A 21,466-nucleotide genomic window follows, 5' to 3' on the forward strand; every position below is an offset into this window, starting at 1 on the left:
TCACTGTTGCTCTTCCTCCTCCCCGCACCCCTCTTTACTCTCCCTCACTCCCTCACCTCCTCCGTTAACGTGTTCTGTTTCTGTCAGAGCTTTTAGGCTGAGACCCACACCATCGCTGCCTTTCTGACTACTCGTGACCTGTTAGATGTTCTCCTCCTCACCTTTGTGCATGTCTGTTTATTGATTTATTTTTGTCTTGACTTCCCAAGATTGCGGATGGCATGGCGTACATTGAAAGAATGAACTATATTCATCGAGACCTTCGAGCTGCTAATATTCTCGTAGGAGAAAATCTTGTGTGCAAGATAGCAGACTTTGGTTTAGCAAGGTTAATCGAAGACAATGAATACACAGCAAGGCAAGGTAAAGTCACTTTTTAATACGTACTTGAGGGGCCGGGCGGTGGCGCACCTGGTTGAGCGCACACTTTGCAGTCCTCAGGGACGCAGGTTCAAACCCCTGGTCCCCACCTGCAGGGGAAAAGCTTCACAAGTGATGAACAGTGCTGCAGGTCTCAATGTCTCTCTCTTTCTCTCTCTCTCTCTCTCTCCCTCCCTCCCTCTCCTTGCCATTCCCCTCTCTCAATTTCTCTGTCTCTATCCAGTAGATGATAAAATATTAAAAAGACAATTAACGAAAGATTGCTGATTTAGGTGCAAAGTTTCCAATCAAATGGACCGCGCCCGAGGCCGCGCTGTATGGCCGATTTACAATCAAGTCTGACGTCTGGTCCTTCGGGATCCTGCAGACAGAGCTGGTCACGAAGGGCCGAGTGCCCTACCCAGGTAAGCAGCTCTCAGGGGTCCTGCCGGAGGCCCTCACAGTACCTCCCTGGGGGGAGACAGGCATGGGGGTGCTCGCTCTTCTTTCTCTCTTCCTTTTCATCCTTCCAGCCCTCTTGTTATTTCTGTCACTAGGAAGGCAGCGATCTGTGGCACAGAAGAGCACATGCCCTTGAGGCAGTAGGCACACAGGAGGGATGCCCACATCCACCTCCACTTTCCTCCTGGGACATTGTCCAAAAGAACCTTTATCTTTTCTCTCAGAAAACAAACAAGGCCATGAGGTGGTGCACCTGGTTAAGTGCTCACGTTACAAGGCACAAGGACCGGGTTCGAGCCCCTGGTCCCCATCTGCAGGGGGAAAGCTTCACAAGTGGTGAAGCCGGGCTGCAGGTGTCTCTCTGTCTTCCTCTCTGTCACCCCTCCCCTCGCAATGTCTGTTTCTATTCAATAATAAATAAATAAGTAAAGGGAGTCAGGTGGTAGAACAGTGTTTTAAGCGCATGTGGCGTAAAGCGCAAGGACTGGCATAAGGATCTCGGTTTGAGCCCCCGGCTCCCACCTGCAGGGGAGTCGCTTCACAGGCGGTGAAGCAGGTCTGCAGGTGTCTGTCTTTCTCTCCCCCTCTCTGTCTTCCCCTCCTCTCTCCATTTCTCTCTGTCCTATCCAACAACAACGACATCAATAACAACAGTATTAACTACAACAATAAAACAACAAGCGCAACAAAAGGGAATAAATAAATAAATAATTTTTAAATAAATAAATAAGTACATAGAGAAAGACTTACATATCCTATGTCCCACCCCAGACCCCGTAACTATGGGTGTGCACTGGGACAGCAGATGGTGTGGGGAGGGCAGGGTCCATCAAGGGACGTAAGGAAGGAACGCATGACTGTGAAAGCCACACAGAGCAGGGCGCCGTGACGTGGCTGTGTGCCGCACCGGGCAGGGCCAGCGCTAGCGTCTTTGCCTAAACTCCTGCTGGAAAGTCGCTCGAGGCTCTGGCTTCCCACCGCTCCTTGTCAGCTCTGCTCTGGCTCGTAATGAACTGTTAACACCAGAAGCTGTCGGACTCAGCTGGACAGACGGAGCAGCCGGTGGAGTGCAGGACATGGTGCATCCCTGTCTCAGTGCCCAGGACGCAGATTCCAGAAGGCATATCCTGCCTTCCCTCCCTCCCTCCCTCCCGCACACCCTCCCTCCCTCCTTCATCTCCTCTCCCTCGTGACATAACTAAAGCACTTTCTGTTGTTGTTGCTGGGGCTTCCTCACTCCAGACCGCCTTTTTCAGAAGGGACACAGAGACAGAGGGAGAGAGGGAGAGAAGAGACCTAACACCCCACTGTAGCCGGGGCCGCTCCCGGGTGAGCTCTCGCCAACCCCGTCGAGTCAGTGCTCTTTAAATAAAATGGCTGCTTTTCTTCAGCCCCGAGACAGACAGACGCCTCCCCAGCAGAGCGCGTCCTTGCTGTCCTTGCGACTCGGGTCCCAGGCCCAGCACCACACGAGAGCCGCAGCACAGAGGAAGCCGGCAGTGTGGTGTCACCTCACTCTTCCTGCCTCTCTCTGATTGAAAAAGTGGCCAGGAATGGAGACATACCAGCTCTGGGGAGGAAGACAAGTCCAAGTAGCGCAAAGCGGCATCCCGACTTCTGGTTAGTCAGACAGGTCTGAGTGCCCACGTTGCCGTGCGTGCACCCAGGCTTGGGGCCGGCCCAGCCACACTGAAGGGCGGCTTGGTGCTGTGCCCTCTGCCTCTCCCTCTGTGCCTCTATCTAAAAAATAAAATGTGGTTCGATTGACTTACGGGATCATTAGGATTAAAAACAAGGTTCTTAGAGGGAATGGAAAGATGCGTTGAAGTAAGTCAGCATTATTTCGGGGGGGGGGGCGTTCTGCTTTGCTCGCGGCATCTGGTGTCACTGTGTGTCTGGATCTCGATCTCGTGTGTCAGGTATGGTGAACCGAGAAGTGCTGGAGCAGGTGGAGCGAGGATACAGGATGCCTTGCCCTCAGGGCTGTCCGGAATCCCTCCATGAATTGATGAACCTTTGTTGGAAGAAGGACCCTGACGAAAGGCCGACATTTGAATACATTCAATCCTTCCTGGAAGACTACTTCACTGCTACAGAGCCACAGTACCAGCCGGGAGAAAATTTATAATCCAAGCTGCCTCTCTTAGACGCACAGATCTGCCCAGTATGAAAAATGTGTGTCGACTTGCTCACACACGGGCCAGGAGACCCTCCTCATGCTGCATGTTTTTAACGGTAACTGGAATCCCAGACACAGTGGCACAAGACCGCTCTTTACCCCCAAGTGTTAAACTCAAAAGCATCCGTGATTAATTCTCCAGCTTATTTTCAGGGTCCAAAGAAACTATAGCTAAGGTGTGGGAAATAGTGTGAGTGATAGCATGGGAAGGAGGAGCAGCAAGACAGCCATTTATCAGCCCTTTCATCCCCAAAGGCAGAATCATTAATAGTGAGTATTTATCACTATAGACAAACCCTTGGAAATAGGCTATAGGAAAAGATAAAATTAAGGAACTTCATGGGACCAAACAATTCCATTCCAGTTTTTCTTTTTAATTTCTCAGTATCTGCAAAAGTTTTTTGTTTGTTTTTCTAAATTGAGTAGTTGAGAGGCGTCCTCACACGTGCCATCCTCTGCCTGGAGGCGAAGCAAGTGTTTAGAGGCAGAGAAGAATACAAACAGCGTCCGAAGCTGGATTTAATGTTAGAGCACAGCCGTGAGGTGTGAAAGTGTGACGCTGTGCTCATACCTGTGGACCTGAGAGTAAAGTCCTCACTTGAATCTGTTCAGAAGAGTGAAGATAACTTGAGCGTGAACTGGCCTTTCACAAGGGTGTGTGGATCTGCTTCAAGTCACTGTCTGATTAACACTGTACCGTGGAAGTGAGTAGCGCGTGGTCAGCAGTAGCAGGAAGGAATGAGACCCAGCGCTTACGCGGTCCCTTGAAAAGCAGGCAAGGCCTGTGAGGGATCGCTGAGATGTGCTGATGGTGACAGGCACCGCCAGTGGGAAGTGCCGCTAGATCAGGGAGCTGAATGCACTTTTGCTCATAGTAAATATAAACTAGCAGAGAGGGAATTATTTAGAAATAGGAGAAGAGAATGGGGAAGTCTTACAGATAGGAGAATGGGATGTCATGTTTAATGTCGATGGTATAGACCGACAGAGATGGCTTTGCTGGCACTCAAAGCTTACCTATTTCCTGAAATTTTAAGAAGATGAGGTATAACTATAAAACTGTTAATTCTTAACATAAACACTAAGTAGAGTTATAGCCTCAAAGCAACTAGGTTGATTAAGTCTCCCCACTAATCCCAGGCACGTAGCTTTATGCAAAGCCTCCATCAAACCCCGGTTTCCAAATCTTCTTATGAATCTACATTCATCTTAAAATGATGTACTTGGTGATCATTTTTTCCTTTTTAGAATTAGGTTTATTTGGGGAGGGAAATGTCTTCATGATAGCAGTGGTGAAAGGGGGCATGTCTTTGCCTATTTAAATTGCAGAAGTGAGTCATACAGAATAAGACAATTTTTGTTTGTTTTATTTTAGGGGGAAAAAATGTCAGAATAGGACTTTCAGAAGTGCCACTAATGGTTTGCATCTAGCAGAGGGACTGAGTCTGACAAAGCTGTGTTCATGTTTCAAAGTAGTCTCTTCTACAGTCAGGCTTTAGCTATACAGGCCTTATATTTTAGGAAGATCATCTTTTTTTTTTATTACTCTGGCTTATGGTCGTGGAGGGGATTGAACCTGGGACTCTGGAGCCTCAGGCATGAGAGTCAGTTTGCATAACCATGATGCTGTCTCCCCCTGCCCCAGGAATGTCATTTTTAACCCTCATCACTTACGTGATTTAATCATTAACTTAAGAGTTCTGTGCCATGGCACCTGTGCTTGGTTCATATTTTTACAATGTGGGGGACAGATGACCTTCACGCCGGTTGACAGCCCTCTGGTACTAAACATTGTGGTGATCTGTGGTGTTTACACGACCAGCTTAGTATTGAATTCCTCCTGCAAGATCTTCCTTCCTCCAAAGACTGTCTTCATCATTGACCTCCAGTGTCTACAGCCTGGGACACTAGATTCTTAAAGGGCTTTCTGTGAACTGTGACACTATAATTTTTCTAAGTATTTTAAAAAGGATAACAAAGCTCTATGTCTATGTACTAATTCTGTTTCAGGAAAAGTTGATATGGTCTCGTTAGGCTTCAGCTGAATAGAGCAGTCCCTCATAGTATTGGTTGTATATTAAGGAAATAAAACACTAACTTAATGTGTATTCACTTTAAATGATTATGTATTTTTAAATTGACAAGAAAAATAAACAACTTTGTATATTTGAATTTTTTTCAACAGCTTTTCATCTTTAATATCTTAATGTGGAATTAAACCTTTACCAAAACAAGGAGTTGATATGTGTAAACAACCTTCTGACACACTTTTTTAAAGTGAATAATGGTATCCTAAAACCTAATATTTTTATAAGTATTACAATATTCTTTTGTGGATAATTGAAATAAAATTTCTCATTGAATGCACCTATCTTTCCTTTTAGCCACTATTCATACACTCTCATCTGCTTTATAAAAATGGTATTAAAGCAAAACATATTCTGATTTTTTTTTTCCTTCTTTTGGGGAAAAGAAAGTACTAACTCTATTTCCTCTTTTCAATCAAGCCTTTTTATTTTCTTATTTGTGCTTAATTGTGGTTTACAAGATTGCGAGGATACAAGGTGTATGCCCACACCCACCACTTGGTATGTGTCTTAGTAATCAAGCAAGATAATCTGAGAGTCGTTACTTACCACCAGGATTATTGTTTGGGTACTGTGCCTGCACAATTCCACTGTCCCTGTGGCCATATATTCCCTCTCTCTCTCTCTCTGTCTCTCTCTCTTTCTCTGTCTATCTCCCCCGCCCCATAGGTGAGGGGAGGAGAGACAGACACCTGCAGTGGTGCGTCAGCACTCAGGAAACTGCCCCGCCTGCAGTGGGGACCTGGACCTTGAACCTGTGTCTTGCCTCGTGATGACCCGGGCACCTACTCAGCGACCCGCCACCTGGGCCCTGCTGTTTTTCAAAAGTTGGTATTCTGGCAAATTCCTTTTTATTTTTTTTTAAATAAGCTGGACTAGAGACAGAAATCGAGAGGGAAGGGGGAAGAGCAGAGAGAGACATCTGTAGCACTGTTTGACCACTTGGGAAGCTGCCCTCTTGCAAGCAGGGACTTGGGGCAAAGTTCAGACTTTATTTTTCATATTCCCAAAAGCTTCAAATGGAAATTACACAGGATTATATTGTGCTTATAAATTTGAACAATACCTATCAAGTCAGTCTTTTTTCTAAACAATACCTATCAAGTCAGTCTTCCAAGTCCATTCATGCAAATCTTCATTAACATCTCAATACATTTCTCCCAAGACTTTTTTTCAGTGCAGTAGTGCAGTAGTGCGGTTATACTGTCCAAAAGGTGACACTACACTACAGTGCTTGTGGAGACCACGTCCCACTTAGCTTTCAAGATGCTCTGCAGGCTGTGGCCATAACTCTCACCAAAGATGGCAGGAGATACCAGCGGAGGTTAAGACGCTTATTCCCAGGTTCCATGTCTGTGAGGTGGACCTGGCCACAGCCTTTAACCAAAGGTTTCTTTTAATATGCTCTCTCTCCTATTAGGGACTGATGGTATTCCCATCCCTTATTTTTTCTAGTTTGGGAGTCTTAGTACTAATTTTTTTTTAATATTTATTTTATTTATTCCCTTTTGTTGCCCTTGTTGTTTTATTGTTGTAGTTATTATTGTTGTTGTCATTGTTGGATAGGACAGAGAGAAATGGAGAGAGGAGGGGAAGACAGAGAGGAGGAGAGAAAGACAGACACCTGCAGACCTGCTTCACCGCCTGTGAAGCGACTCCCCTGCAGGTGGGGAGCCGGGGTTCGAACCGGGATCCTTATGCCGGTCCTTGTGCTTTGCGCCACCTGCGCTTAACCCACTGTGCTACAGCCCGACTCCCAGTACTAATTTTTATTACTGTAAGAATTCCCACTCCCGCCCCTTTGCAAATATTTCTATATTAACTTGGGTGTGTTGTCTGTTTCCAGTTGGGCCCCTGTTATTTGTCAGTCTACCAACAGGGAGACCAGTAGAAAACAAGAAACTTACATTATTATATCAAAGTGACACTTTATACAAACTTCACATTTTGGATTAGGATTTCTAGTGCAATAATAATGTAGTTCATTCAAAGTACAATTTACTAAAAACCTATTGAGATAATACATCAGATCTCAGTAGCATTCAAAGCTTCAATATTAGAACTTGAATCTTAATGTTTTAGGTAAATGTGTGTTAAAAACTGGATGATCTACATGTTGCCAAACTTTGTTAAACATAACATTTGCTCAGTTATAACACCCCAATCCAAAAATCCAATTCACAGTCATAATTAAAAATGAATAGAAGAGCTGGGGAGCAGAGACTTGAACCTGGCTCCTTGCACACAGTCACGTGCACACTTAGCCAGGTGCACAGCTTCTCATCTCGCCGAGACAGGTGTCTGCAGATCACTCTCACCAAGTCAGGCCCACCATCCAGTGCCGGGACCTGAAAGCCCTCCCTCCTCCTCCTCCAGAGGCCTCAACTTTGGTGCAGGGACCACCTCCAGCCCAAGTTCTGCTTTGTGTCTCCCCTTCTGTTGTTATTTCTCAGCTTCTCTCCGTGAGTGAGACCATCCCATCTTCACCCTGGCTGATCTCACGTCGCAGGATTCCTTCAAGCTCTGTCCAAGATGAGGGGAGAAGGTGATTTCATCATTCTTTCCAGCTGAGATATATATTGTAGCTTTTGGCTTCCCTTTTGTTGATGTGGTGGGTCACATTTATTGATTTACATATATTAAACCAACCCTGGGATAAGTCCGATTTGGTCATGGCGAACAAACATTTCCATGCACTGCTGTATCCAGTTGGCTAGAGTTTTGTTCAATATCTTAGCATCTGTGTTCATCAGACATACTGGTCTGTAGTTTTCTTTTTTTGTTGAGTCTCTGCTTTTGGTACCGGGGTGATGTTGGCTTCATAGAAGGTGTCAGGAAGTATGCGTGTGTCTCTCGATTGTTTGGAAGAGCTTGAAAAGTGTGGGTATTCGCTCTTCCTTAAAGGTTCTATAGAATTTAATTTTAATTTTTTATTATTTTCATTTACTGTGTGGAGACCATCAGAAGCCGAGAGGGAAGGGGGAGATAAGAGGAAGAGAGACAGAGACCTGCAGCACTGCTTTACCACTTGCAAAGCTATCCCCCTGCAGGTGGGGACCAGGCGCTCAAAACCTGGGTCCTTGTGCATAGTGATGTGTGTGCTCACCAAGTGCACCATCACCCAGCCCCTACAATTCATTTTTAAAATCTTATGGGCATAGAGAAGAACAAAGGAGACCTATGGCAGCAGGAGGAGTGAAATAAAAATATTGAGAACAGTGAAGCTGAGTGTTGGTTCTTTGAAACCCTTTGCCAGGCTCACTAAAAAAAAGAATGTGGAGGGGAAGGAGACTCAAGTAAGCAGGATTGTAAATGAGAGAGAAGCTATCACATCAGAAGCTGCAGAAATTGAAAGTATCATGAAAAGTTCTATAAACAACTATATATCACTGAGCTAGAAAACCTGGAAGAGATGGAGGAGTTTCTAGAAGCATATAGCCTTACAGGACGGGACCAGGAGGAACCAGAAAACACAAACAGGACACGTCCAGGCCCTGCGGGTGCCAAGGGATAACACACCTGGTTGGGCACACATGTTACAATGCGTGAGGACCCAGGTTCGAGCCCCCAGTCTCCACCTGCAGGGGGAAAGCTTTGTGAGCCCTGCAGGTGTCTCTGTCTCTCTAGCTCTCTTATCTCCCCCTTCCCTCTCAGTTTCTGGCTGTCCAATAAAAATAAATATTTTTTATTTCTTTATTGGGGGATTAATGTTACAGCCAACAGTAGATACAGTAGTTTGTACATGCATAACATTTCCCAGTTTTCCACATGACAATACAACCCCCACTAGGTCCTCTGCCATCCTGTTCCAAGACCTGACCCTCCAGCTGCACTCACCCCAGAGTGTTTGACTTTGGTGCAATACAAAGATAATTTTTTTTTAAATGATAATAAAAGTCTAGGCCCTAGTCGTCTGTTTTAAGATGCTTGCTCAGCTCTCTGTTGTCAAAAACCTTCCTTCAAATTTGCTGTCCATAGCCTGGGAGCCTGGCATTGATGGACATGTTAAAGGAACTGGGGGAGTCCAGAAGGACAGACAAGGTACAAAGACAAAAAGAGGGAGAGGGGATTTCACACAAGCACTTCTAGAGATACAGGGCAGGAGCCAGATTTGCCACGGAGCAGGCAGTCAGACCAGATTAACTCACGTCTTAAAGGCCAGTTGAAACAAGCAAGCTGGAGTAGGGCAACAAAGTAAAGATCTCTGGTTGAGGGTGAGGGCGGAAGTTCGGCTTCACTGGGGGGAAGGGAAGGGTGGGATGGGACACAGTCATTTGGTGGTGGCAATGGTGTTTATGTATACTCCTATTAATTTATAGTCATATAAATCACTAATACGAGGGGAAAATTTGATTGAAGGTCTCAAACTTTTTAATGCATGGACCATAGGCTGAGTCTTTGATATGTTGACTCTCTTAAAAGCTTAGACCAGGGAGTCGGGCGGTGGCGCAGTGGGTTAAGTGCACGTGGCGCAAAGCACAAGGACCAGTGTAAGGATCCCGGTTCGAGCCCCCTGCTCCCCACCTACAGGGGAGTCGCTTCACAGGTGGTGAAGCAGGTCTGCAGGTGTCTGTCTTTCTCTCCCCCTCTTCTCTCCATTTCTCTTTGTCCTATCCAACAACAAACATCAACAATGGTAATAATAACCACAATGAGGCTACAACAACAAGGGCAACAAAAGGGGGAAAAAATGGCCTCCAGGAGCGGTGGATTCATGGTGCAGGCACCGAGCCCAGCAATAACCCTGGAGGATAAAAAAAAAAAAAAAGCTTAGACCAGGGAGAACAGAAGCAACCGGTGGCACAGCTCTATACAAATAATGTCAAAGGACATAAAATATGGTGATGTTGTGTGTGATACAGCAAATCCTAACAAAGGGATTTTTCAAAGTTAACCCAATTGCCAAACAATATGATTATAGCAGTAACTATCTATTGTCTTCTTAAACCCTAAGACAACAGGAACCTCCCACTTCCTCTATAGAGCCTATATCTCCCCCCAGTCCTGGAACCTCTAGGGTGGGGCTCACTTTCCTGCATGCTTCTCTCATTTCATACCAAATGATATTGCATCCGCTGATCCTAACCTAATCAACGCAATGAGTACCACTTCAGCATGCTTCACTTCAGACTGTGTCCAGAGACATCAGGCGTGAAATGTCAACCCTTCAGCCTCATTACTCTGGTGAGACCTTTCCTTTCATAGTGTTCTCTAATTCCATTCCAGGAGGTTCACTTCCCAACAAAGTCCCAAAACCTAGATATAGACCAGGTCCCGTGAGATAGAGCATATGTTCACATGTATCCATAAATTAGGGCAAAATATATACCTGAAAGCAAAAGTACACAATAGTCTGCAATGAGTCAGTATCAAGTTCATAATGAAATAGTGTCTACTTAGACTTAGATACCCTCCTCACCTACTTCCTATTACACTTCCCTCTCTCACTCCAGAGCTAACCTTATCAAAGCAAGGACTGCAAAAGCTGAATAAGGGCAACAGACTGGCATACTTTAACGATGACTCTTTAGTCACTATCAGGCCACCCCATCAGCTGGGGCCCTAATTGGGGAGTCCTGAGATTCCCAAACAGACATGATGGGCCTAGACCTCGAATAAATACCCCTCCCTAATATTACCAGTCAACTCTATCAGAAAAACACAATAGATCCCTTTGTGGGCCCCCATAGGACCTTGCCCTCAACTTGGATCAACAACGGTAGAGAATGTCCCAACCTCTGAAAGGAGGATGGACAACAACATACTCTATGCTATACCTGAGGAAGATGGGTCCTGAAATTGGGGCAGCTTGGAATGTTCCTACTCATGACCACAGAATGTGAGCTCAGATCTATAGGGATGCAGAGGTCACACAAGCTCCTAAGCTGAATATAGGCCCCAGATCACATCAAATTGATGGGGCTTACAGTCAACAATATTTATACCCCTTTCCCATATTTGGGAGCTACTCTCCTCCCTGATCCAGTTTTCTGGTCCTTTTTCCAGTCATAAAATATGCCTACTAGCTATCTAGTAGACACCCCAACTCTTCATCTGCACTATCTCAGCCTTTAGGTTCATGATCAGTCAACAATTTGTTTGGCTTTGTATATTAACTCTCTTTTCAGCCACCAGGTTCCAGATGCCAGCATGATGTCAACCAGACTTCCCTGGACAGATGACCCCACCAATGTGTCCTGGAGCCCTGCTTCCCCAGAGCCCTGCCCCACTAGGGAAAGAGAGAGGCAGGCTAGGAGTGTGGATCCATCTGTCAACGCCCATGTTCAGCAGGGAAGCAGTTACAGAAGCCAGACCTTCCACCTTCTACATCCCACAATAACCCTGGGTCCATACTCCCAGAGGGATAAAGAATAGGAAAGCTGGATGTGAGGCCACCTGGCTGCGACATTTGTCACCCCATGATCGCCAGGGTTGATTCGGCTGATCTGCTGGCTAGGCGGTGTCCCCTTCTTCCCTCACCCCTCCAGGTGTGTCCCTCCCGAAGCTGCGCGCTGGCTCCAAGAGGACGGCCTTCCCCAAACAGAGAGGGACTTTGTCTTCCGTGGAGGGAATATGAGTAGCTGCGCTCCCCTGCTAGAATCTCCAGACAAGCTCTCAAGGTCCGTTTGTAAGAGAATGTGGGGCAGTCAGACTACCAAGACTCCACACACATCCAGATGAGACGCTGCATGTGGCCCTCTGCCTTCCTTTAAAATAATAAAAGAAGAAAAAAGAATAGGAAAGCTATCAGGGGAGGGGATGAGATGTGGAGTTCTGAAGGTGGGAATTGTGTGGAGTTGTGCCCCTCATCCTATGGTTTTGTCAATGTTTCCTTTTTATAAATAAAAAATAAAAATGAAAAATAAGCATGCTGTAGGACTTTGGGGGGATCCTATCAGCCAAAGTGTTAATAAAAAAATAACTAAACAGCAAACCTGCAGTGGCCCAAATAGTAAGCCCGATTATTTAATGTGATGTGCCCCTTGGAGGTGTCAGGCTCCACTTAATCATGACTGCACTATTTTCAAGGAAAACCTTGGCTTCCTAAACACTGAGAGTAAGATACGGAATGCCAAAGACGGGTTATTTGGGTGGTTGGCTTCTGTAATCCTGAGCATTGCTAGAAAAACACCAGCAGAAACGTTGAGAAACTCTTAAAAGCAAGAGAAACCCAGTCCGTTACAAACGACAAGCTCAAGCCCAAGAGTTGAAGTGTAACTGCAAAGAATTCACGGCTCTGAGTCAATGATCCGGCCAGTTCTGAAATCACATACATGTCTATCACCCTGCAAAGTCCCTTCCCTCCTCTTCCAGGTCAGTACGTTCACTTCCTCTCGACCTTGCAGCCACATAGGACTCTAACCTTTGCACGTTTCCAAAATGTCTTGTGAATGGACTCACGCCCTTGGGCCTGCCATCTTTAACTTAGCACAGTGCTTCTGAGATTCACATTTTTATGACTCATAATCCATTGAATGGATGTACAGTTTTGTGCATTTACTTGGGCAAGTCAAATTATTTGAAAGTCACAGTCTAGTGAATCCCAGAAAAGAGGAACATATATATATTTATATTGTATATAAATTAAATACAATGGTATTTATTTTTTAAATTTTTAAAAATGTTTATTATTGGATAGAGACAGAGAAGTTGAGAGGGGGAGGTAGAGAGGGAGAGAGACGCCTGCAGCCCTGCTTCACCACTTGGGAAGTTTCCCCTGCAGGTGGGGACCAGGGGCTTGAACCTGGGTCCTTGCTCACTGTAATGTGTGCACTTACCCAGGTGTGCCACCGCCTGACCTCTTGATACAATGGTAGTTCTAATTTAAGCAAGCTCCATAGACGTTCTATAGAGATGCTACCAGTTTACAGTCCAATTCCTTTTTCTCCATATCTTCACATGTTATTTCCTTTTTTTTTTTTTTTTTTAATCTTCTAGCATTTGCCCTTCTTCCATAGCCAGTTAATGGCTTTGAAAGTGACTGGGATCCATGTGGATTCAGTCGGCTAGGAAGGATCGTCAATTTCCCCAATGAATGGGTACTCACGGGATGCACCACGGGAAGGTCGATCCAATGCATCCCGTGAGTACCCATATTACTTTTTTAATAATAACCATCCTCACAGTTGTGAGGTGAATGCCATTGCATTTTGAGTCATTCACACCCATGTTTCATGTGTCTGATGGTCTTCTTTGGAGAAGAATCTATTCACATTGTCTGACCGTATTGTGACTGGCTTGCTTGGCTTTTGTTACTGAGTTGTAGGAGTCCTTGTGCATGTTGGCGATTAGCTGGTTGTCAGGTGTATTATGTGCAGATACTCGTTTCCAAACAGTAAGTTGCCATTTTGCTCTTGTAACTTTCTTTCTGGTTGTTGTAGTGCTTGTTCTTCTGTACAAGTAAGTGTGTGCCTTATGCTTGAGGCTCTGGGTTCAAACCCCAACACCACATGGGAGAACCACGACACAGGGGAAGCTCCAAGGGTGGAGCAGCTTTGAGACATCTCTCCCCGTCTGTCTGGAATTTGAAAAGAGAAGCAAAGAAAAGCACAGGGAAAGGGTCAGGTTGGGGGCTGTAGAGCCACATGTACCCATGAAGTCCCACTACCGCACACACACAAGAATATTTCTAGTTTGATATTTTGTTGGCTTGGTTTTTTTCTTGAAGGTTAGTCTCCAAAGAAATTATGTGTCTCATGTATTTTATGGTTTGAAGTCTTCTAATCTGTGTGTGTGTGTGGGGGGGTTCACTTTGAATAAATTGTGTGTGTGTGGTGTTAGCGATCCGATCTCATTTTTATCGTTGACTGTTTTGAAGTTCTTCTATCTGGCCGTCTCAACCCCACAGACGTGCCGCTGTACCACAGCACCTTTCACAGATTTGCTCACTTCACATCATCACCTGTAATTCCACCTGTTCCTTTCCAAATAATCAATATATCCCAGAACTCCTTTTCTTTTTGCTTTTTATTAGTGATTCAGCAGCGCTTTACAAGATTACAGTGCACTGGGGTGCGATTCAGGCTGCTGTCACCACCTTGCTCTGTACCTTATCATCCCATAGCTGCCCCAGGATCATAGGGATGGGCTGGCCACATACTTACATGTTTTTCCAGTCCATGAGTTTCGATTCTCTGTATTCCACATCTGAGTGAAACCATCAGCTGTCCATCAGCTCCTTATGTCACTAAGCACAGTCACTGCTCACTTCATTCATTTTGTCCCAAAGGATACAACATATCTTATTTTTAACCGCCAAGAAGTGCCCCACTGAGTATATGTCCCATGATTTCATTTCTTTGTTTCTTAGGTTTTCTTATTTTTAAGACTCTAATATGTAGTTTTATTCCACTATTAAATGCTTTCTCTCCTTCTAAGTATTCCTCATAGGACTTATTTTTCCTTAATTTCAGATATCTTAACATGTTGGTGAGGTCATCTGCCCAGGGAAGGTAGGATGGAATCAGGGTGGTCTCTGAAAGTTGGAGGTTGAAAGCATTAAGACAGCGAGCAGAGAAGAGGCTGGGCGCCCAGGACTGTGTGCAAGCCCGTCCCACCCGGCGGGACTCCGCCCTCTGCAGCCGGGAGCCCAGCAGGCAGGTGCCATGGCGCGCGGCAGGGTGACCCGGCTCACCGCCTGCGATGTGCGCTTCCCCACGTCCCTGGGCGCCCACGGCTCGGACGCCATGGTAAGCCCCCGCAGGCCCAGGCAGCCCCAGGCCCAGCAAACCCAGGCCCAGGCAGCCCCAGGCCCAGGCAGCCCCAGGCTGCGGGTCTCTGCAGTGGCAGCAGAGGGGGTCTCTGCAGTGGCAGCTGGAGAGAGGAGAAAAGTGCCCTCCCCTCGTTTCTCTTTGCTGGACTCCATGTTTTCTGGTTTTGAGCTGCCTATTTTGCTGATGCTAGGGAATGCATACTAAGCAGTAACAATATTTACTATGTTTAAAAATGACTTCATTTAATTTTAATGAGAGATAAATAGAGGCAAATGACAGACTTGCAGCTCTTCTCAACTTGGGCTGCTGGTGGTACCGGGGATTGAACCTGGGGCCTCAGAGCCTCAGGCAGGACAATCTTCTGCAGAACTATTATGCTGTTTCCCCAGCCCAACAGCAAAGTTATTTTGTTGGGTGCTCACCAGTACAGCCCTGGCTTCTTGTGAGAATTTAATGGGATCCCGGGGAGGGAACGGGCTAGGCAGGGGGGAAACTTCAGTGAAGCAGGTCTGCAAGTGTCTGTCTCTCTCCCTCTCTATCTCCCCTCCCCCTCGATTTCTCTCTGTAAAGCTCTATCCAATATGTAAAATACATATAATAAAATGCTTTTAAGAAATGAGGAAACCCGGAATCCAGGGCTGTGTTTGCCCTGCCTCCTCCACCCACAACTGGCTGTGTGACTAGAAGAACAGAAACACTTAGTCCAGTCTGTGAACTGAAGCACTCATGCAACCAGAGCAAGCAAGTTCTGCTAACTCTGCTTCATGTGCCAGGAGCACTCTGAACGGCCTGGCCACACGGTGACAGGACTCTCTCTACAGGAGCCGTGGGGAGGCTCTGGCCTGCAGGATTACTGGGTCTGGCTCGGCCGCCACTTGGTCCTGGCAGCTGGATCTTTTTATCCACAGCTACATTACCCACTAATTTTTAAGCTGATAATTATGCATGACCCATGATGTTATAAATATCCAGGGCCAGCAAGATAGCTCACTGGGTAGTGCATCTGCTCAGGTCTAAGCCCAGCCCCCACCTTACTGAAGGAGGTCTCTGTCTCTCTGCCTCTGTCTCCGTGAAAAAGTTGGTCTGGTGATATCAGTAAAGCTCTAGTCACACACACACACACACACACACACCAGCAAATGACCCATGGCAGAATAGACTCCACACCCTGCTCTGGAGACTTGTGCAGGGCTGGAAGTAACTCACCCAGGTGAGTGACAGGCCCACACCGGAATGGAGAAAGCCTTGGCGCCTTCCTCATTTCCTCTCTCTCTCTCTTCCTGAAGTTATTCAGCCAGGAGCACTAACGCACCAGCAATGACCAAAAATACAAAACAAAAACAAACACACACAAAACGAACTGATAGCAGTGTTTGAGAATGTAGTAACACAGTCACACACTCTGTGACCCGAATACTGAAGGGCATCTTTCCTCACTGAGCACGGCAGGGACACCACAGCCTCCCTGCGTGCAGTGCACTGGCCCCACGCAGCTGAGTTCTGTGAGTAGCCCCTCCAGTCCTGTCCACTGCTGGGCCCTCACGGCCTCAGTCCAGGGAGGTGACCACCCTGGAAAAGCAAAGTCACACGCGTCTGCACTGCACGTGCTCAGAAGGATGAGGACCACTTGGTAGCACAATAGTTAACCCGTATGGAGCGGGGGGAGTGGGCTCCAGAGAACTTAAGTCTTTTTTTTTTTTAATTTATTTATCTATTTATTTATTTATTCCCTTTTTGTTTTATTGTTGTAGTTATTATTGTTGTCATCGTTGTTGGATAGGACAGAGAGAAATGGAGAGAGGAGGGGAAGACAGAGAGGGGGAGAGAAAGACAGACACCTGCAGACCTGCTTCACCGCCTGTGAAGTGACTCCCCTGCAGGTGGGGAGCCGGGGGCTTGAACTAGGATCCTTATGCCAGTCCTTGCACTTTGCGCCATGTGCGCTTAACCCGCTGCGCTACAGCCCGGCTCCCAGAACTCTGTTCATAAGATAATGTTTTGCTTGTTGAGTTGGTTGGAGTACAGACTGGTATCATTACACTACTTGTGGTCTTTATGTATCAGACGCATTTTATGCAAATAGGCCTCTTGTGAAATTATATTAACAGAGTTGTTGCACTGACAGCCATACCCTTATTATGAGACTAAGTTTTGTTTTTAAACATTCCTGTGTATTTTTCTTATATAATGTTATAAGTGACTTAAAAAAAAAAAAAAACCTGGTTGGCAATCCTTTGTGGGTTTCCAAGTAGACGTTTGGACTCATCCAAAGTTCAGGTCCATGATGCAGTGCGGCCACCTTTGCCCCTCTGTGGGGAGGCTGCACAGTCTCCCAGTCTGTGACCTTTTCATCACAAAGCGTGTGCAATATCTGCTTCCTACCTGTAAATGAGACTCTGTAAACGCCTGCCGAGTGAAGATCACGAGTAAGTATCGGCTATAATTAGACACACTTAGGAGAGAACTTCAAAGCAAGGGAGTCAGACTGAGACTTCAACTTTCCCTTACTTTGTTTTTTATTTACACATCAGCGATTTAATATTGATTTACAAGATTCCATGATTACAGAGGTACAACTCCGCACCATTCCCACCACCAGAGTTCTGGATCCCAGTCCCTCCACTGGAAGCTACAGCAGTTCTCCTAAGGCTGCAGATAGGGGTCAACTATTATTCCCACAACTATCTGTCTGTATTTGCCTATGTTTTTATAATTGTGAACCAACCCCGCTGCAGGTGGGGAGCCAGGGGCTCGAACCAGGATCCTTGCTCCAGTCCTGAGGCTTCATACTGTGTGAGCTTGACCGGGTGCACCACCGCCCAGACCCCAGCCCTGTTGCTTCTTTTTTTTCTTCTGTTGCTTCTTTACTCAAAGTACCTTGAACTTTTGTGACACTATTTTCCTTTTATCATTTATTGGAGAGGGGTTAATGGTTTACAGCACAGCTGTACACATGAGTGAAACCTCCCATCTCACCATGAGGGATTTCTGTAGAACCTCACCCCCAGCTGAGGCCCTTTTCTGCCACCATGCACCAGGAACCCCTCCCCCTCCTTCACACACCTGCCTGCCCCTTCTTTCCCAGAGCCCTTTGCTTTGGTGCAATACACTAAACCCAGTTCAAGTTATACTATGATTTTTTTCTATTATTAGCTATTTAATTATTGGATAGCGATAGTCAGAAATGGAGAGGGGAGGAGGAGAATAGAGAGGAAGAGACACCTGCAGCCCTGCTTCACCACTCATGAAACTTTCCCCCCTGCAGGTGGGGACGTGGAGGGGGGTCGAACCCGGGTCCTTGTGTGCCGTAACTTGTGTTTCAACCAGGAGCACCACCGCCTGCACCCTGTGCTTTCCTCCTCTGTCCTTGTTTCTTAAGTTCTGTCTCTAAGTGAGAACACCCAGCGTCCGCCCTTCTCTTTTCGGTTCATCTCACCCGTCCAAAGAGGCCTGTCGACACCCATGTTCACAGCAGCATGGTCTGTAAGAGCCCAGACCTGGAAGCGGCCAGGGGCCCAGGGCAGCCGAGAGGCTGAGCGGGTGGGTGGGGCTCCCCAGCTGTCTGAGATGGTGGCGTTTTCAGCGGCCCACACGTGGGCCCACAGCTGTAACTACAAGCTCCCCGCTGTCTCCCCCTGGTCTTGTGTTGCCTTGTTCTTCCCACCTCCTGAGAAATGTCTGGAGGCAGATTTGGTTATCAGTCTGCAGCCCGCACACAAGTAATGCTGAGCTTCACGACAGCAAGCACACAGCTGATACTAAAGTTTGCTTTGATGGCTGGAAAATAGGGCGGTGAGTAGAGACACATCTTCCTGTGTTTGAGTTCCTGTGTAAAGTGAGGCAGTGAGGCAGTGAGCACCATACACTGAAAGAAAACGGATGGGTGGGGGAGTTCGGATCCTCTCTCTCTTGCCGTATAACTGTGTGAGGTGCAGTTACTACTGGGGTGTCGGAAAAGGCAAGATGTGTTTTTCTTTTCAAAAAATATGTGTTTATTTATTTTCCCTCTTGTTGCCTTTGTTCTTTTTTATTGTTGTTGTTAATGATGTCGTCGTTGTTGGATAGGACAGAGAGAAATGGAGAGAGGAGGGAAGACAGAGAGGGGGAGAGAGAGACAGACACCTGCAGACCTGCTTCACTGCCTGTGAAGCAACTCCCCTGCAGGTGGGGAGCCGGGGGCTCAAACCAGGATCTTTATGCCAGTCCTTGCACTTCACGCCACATTGGCTTAACATGCTGTGCTACCGCCTCGCTCCCAAGATGTGTTTTTCTATGCAGAAATGGCTCATGATTTCAGACAGTCTAATATGTTCACATATAACAAACAATTCTGGGAGGGCTGCCTGGTGGTGGTGTATAGACATACAGGAGCTCACCTAGAGGGCTGCCTGGTGGGCAGATATAGAGCACACAGGAAGTTATTGGTTCGTTCCCGGTCTACATACAATAAGAAGTCTTAAAATATTAACTGGAAAGAACAAAACAAAAAGCAGGCTGATTTGTATTGATGTGCTGACTGCTGTGACCTCTTCTTCTAGCGTTTGCCCTCCTTCCGTAGCCAGTTGACAGCGTCAGGTTGAGCCTGATGTCAAGTTTCGAGACCTCCTTTGAATCTGGAGAGGTGGCAGTCGTTGACTATGTGGGTCATAGTCTGTCTGGAGCCGCAGGGGCAGTTGGGGTCGTCTCTGGCTCCCCAGCGATGGAACATAGCGGCGCACCGGCCATGGCCTGTTCCATAGCGATTGAGGAGGGCCCGATCATAACGTGCTAGGTCAAAGCCGGGTTGACGCTCGCAGGGGTCTGTGATGAGGTGTTTGTTCTTGACCTCAGCTCACTGCCAACTCTGTTTCCAAGAGTATGGAACAGAGAAGTTCAGTGTAGGCGTAGGGGACCAGATTGGGTGACGAGACGTCAAGCGTTGGACAGGGTGGGCGAAGATCTCCGCGTATATTGGCAGGTCCGGTCGAGCGTAGACGTGGGAAATGAACTTAGATGATGCCGCATCCCGACGAATATCTGGCGGGGTGATGTTGCTAAGAACTGGCAGCCATGGAACCGGGGTGGAACGGATGGTTCCAGAAATGATCCTCATGGAGGAATATAATTTGGAATCGACCAAGTGGACATGGGGGCTACGGAACCATACTGGGCACAGTATTCTGCAGTGGAATAGCATAATGCCAGAGATGATGATCGTAGTGTGGAAGCGTTCGCGCCCCATGAGGAGCTGGCCAGTCTTGCAATGATGTGATTCCTCGCGCCCACCTTTGCTGCAGTTTTTATGAGATGTTCGTGAAATGACAGAGTGCGATCGAGAGTGACGCCAAGATAGACTGGCTGGGCTTCATGCCGGATTCTCGTATCGCCAAGCTGCACATTAAGCTCACGCGAGGCCGAGGCATGGTGTAGATGGAAAACAGATGATACTGTTTTTGCAATGCTAGGGATCAGTCGCCATTTTTTACAGTAGTCGGATATCAGAGACATGTCTTTCGTGAGTGTTTCCTCGAGGATGTCAAACTTGGATGCCTGAGTTGCACAGCAGATGTCATCGGCGTAGATGAACTTCCTTGAAGAAGTTTCTGGGAGGTCATTGATGTAAATGTTAAATAGCGTAGGAGCCAGAACAGAGCCCTGGGGGAGGCCACTTGAGACAAGTCTCCATCTGCTAGACTTGTCACCCAGATGCACCTGGAATCTTCTGTTTTGGAGAAGAAACGATATAGTGTTGGCCACCCATGGAGGCAGGCATCTTGAGATCTTGACTAGGAGACCACGGTGCCAGACTGTGTCATAGGCTGCTGTGAGATCAACAAAGACAGCACCCGTCTTTAAATTCTTCTGGAATCCATTTTCAATGTAAGTTGAGAGGGCCAGGACTTGTTCGCAGGTAGATCTTCCTAGGCGGAAACCAGCCTGGGCGGGTGATAGGAATTTCTCTGTAAGATGAGAAATACGTGACAGAAGCAGCCTCTCAAGGAGTTTGTAACACACGGAGAGGAGAGAAATTGGTCTATAGCTGGCGGCCAGTGTTGGGTCTTTCTTTGGTTTCAAAACCGCTATAATCTTCGCATGACGCCAAACTTTGGGCATAGATTCGGATTCCAAGATGTGGGACAGGAATGTAGTGAGCCACTTCTTTGCCGCGGGGCCCAGGTTAAGAATGAGTTCTGGGGTGATGTTATCATAGCCAGCAGCTGTTCCCGGTTTAACCCTCTTCAAAGCGTCTTCCAGTTCAGACAGTGTAAAGGGAGAGAGTTTTGGAGATGGACAAGATAAACGGAAGTGGGATGACCACTCATGGGAAATTTCTCTTTTCCAGACTGGGTCTATCTTAGCACGTCCAACTTGAGTTAGGTGACCGGCCACTGAGTTTGGAGATATGGGAGGATGGGAGACGGGAGAGGGTTGGCTACCGGCACCCAGACTATGAAGAAGCTTCCAGGCCTTCCTACTTGAGTGGGTGAAGTTCAGACTTTCCGTGAGTTGTTGCCAGCGGGCTTGGTGTGCTGCATCCAGGGAGGCTGTGACCTCTGATCCTGCGCTTTGTCTCTGCACTTCAGTGAGGCGGGTCCAGCTTCCTGTGATGGGTGCTGAGTCTTGGTTTGTGTCTGTTAGCTGTTTGTGCTGGAGACTGGGTACCTGTGAGTAGAACCCCTGGGCTG

The 21,466-nt window shown here is 46.9% G+C and overlaps 2 protein-coding genes across 15 annotated transcripts in view; both read left to right on the forward strand.

Annotated features, from left to right (window-relative positions):
• Nucleotides 1–11,875, forward strand: part of YES1 (YES proto-oncogene 1, Src family tyrosine kinase) — a 56,452-nt gene extending 44,577 nt beyond the window's left edge. For 2 of the 3 annotated variants that reach the window (XM_060200769.1, XM_060200770.1), the window contains exons 10-12: nt 210–363; nt 654–785; nt 2,742–5,173. In XM_060200769.1, coding sequence (XP_060056752.1) covers nt 210–363; nt 654–785; nt 2,742–2,950 — 495 coding nt within the window. In that variant the 3' untranslated portion in view covers nt 2,951–5,173. Of the gene's footprint in view, nt 1–209; nt 364–653; nt 786–2,741; nt 5,174–11,576 lie in introns of those variants that run through there. The other variant, XM_060200771.1, reaches the window with a different exon arrangement.
• A 2,775-nt stretch (nt 11,876–14,650) lies between these two features.
• ENOSF1 (enolase superfamily member 1) overlaps nt 14,651–21,466 on the forward strand; it is a 31,058-nt gene continuing 24,242 nt past the window's right edge. For 9 of the 12 annotated variants that reach the window (XM_060200772.1, XM_060200775.1, XM_060200773.1 and 6 more), the window contains exon 1: nt 14,651–14,777. In XM_060200772.1, coding sequence (XP_060056755.1) covers nt 14,694–14,777 — 84 coding nt within the window. In that variant the 5' untranslated portion in view covers nt 14,651–14,693. The remainder of the gene's footprint in view (nt 14,778–21,466) is intronic. The other 3 variants (XM_060200779.1, XM_016186762.2, XM_016186760.2) reach the window with 2 other exon arrangements.

The sequence above is a fragment of the Erinaceus europaeus genome, chromosome 10 (genome assembly GCF_950295315.1).
Source record: "Erinaceus europaeus chromosome 10, mEriEur2.1, whole genome shotgun sequence".
Taxonomy (NCBI): domain Eukaryota; kingdom Metazoa; phylum Chordata; class Mammalia; order Eulipotyphla; family Erinaceidae; genus Erinaceus; species Erinaceus europaeus.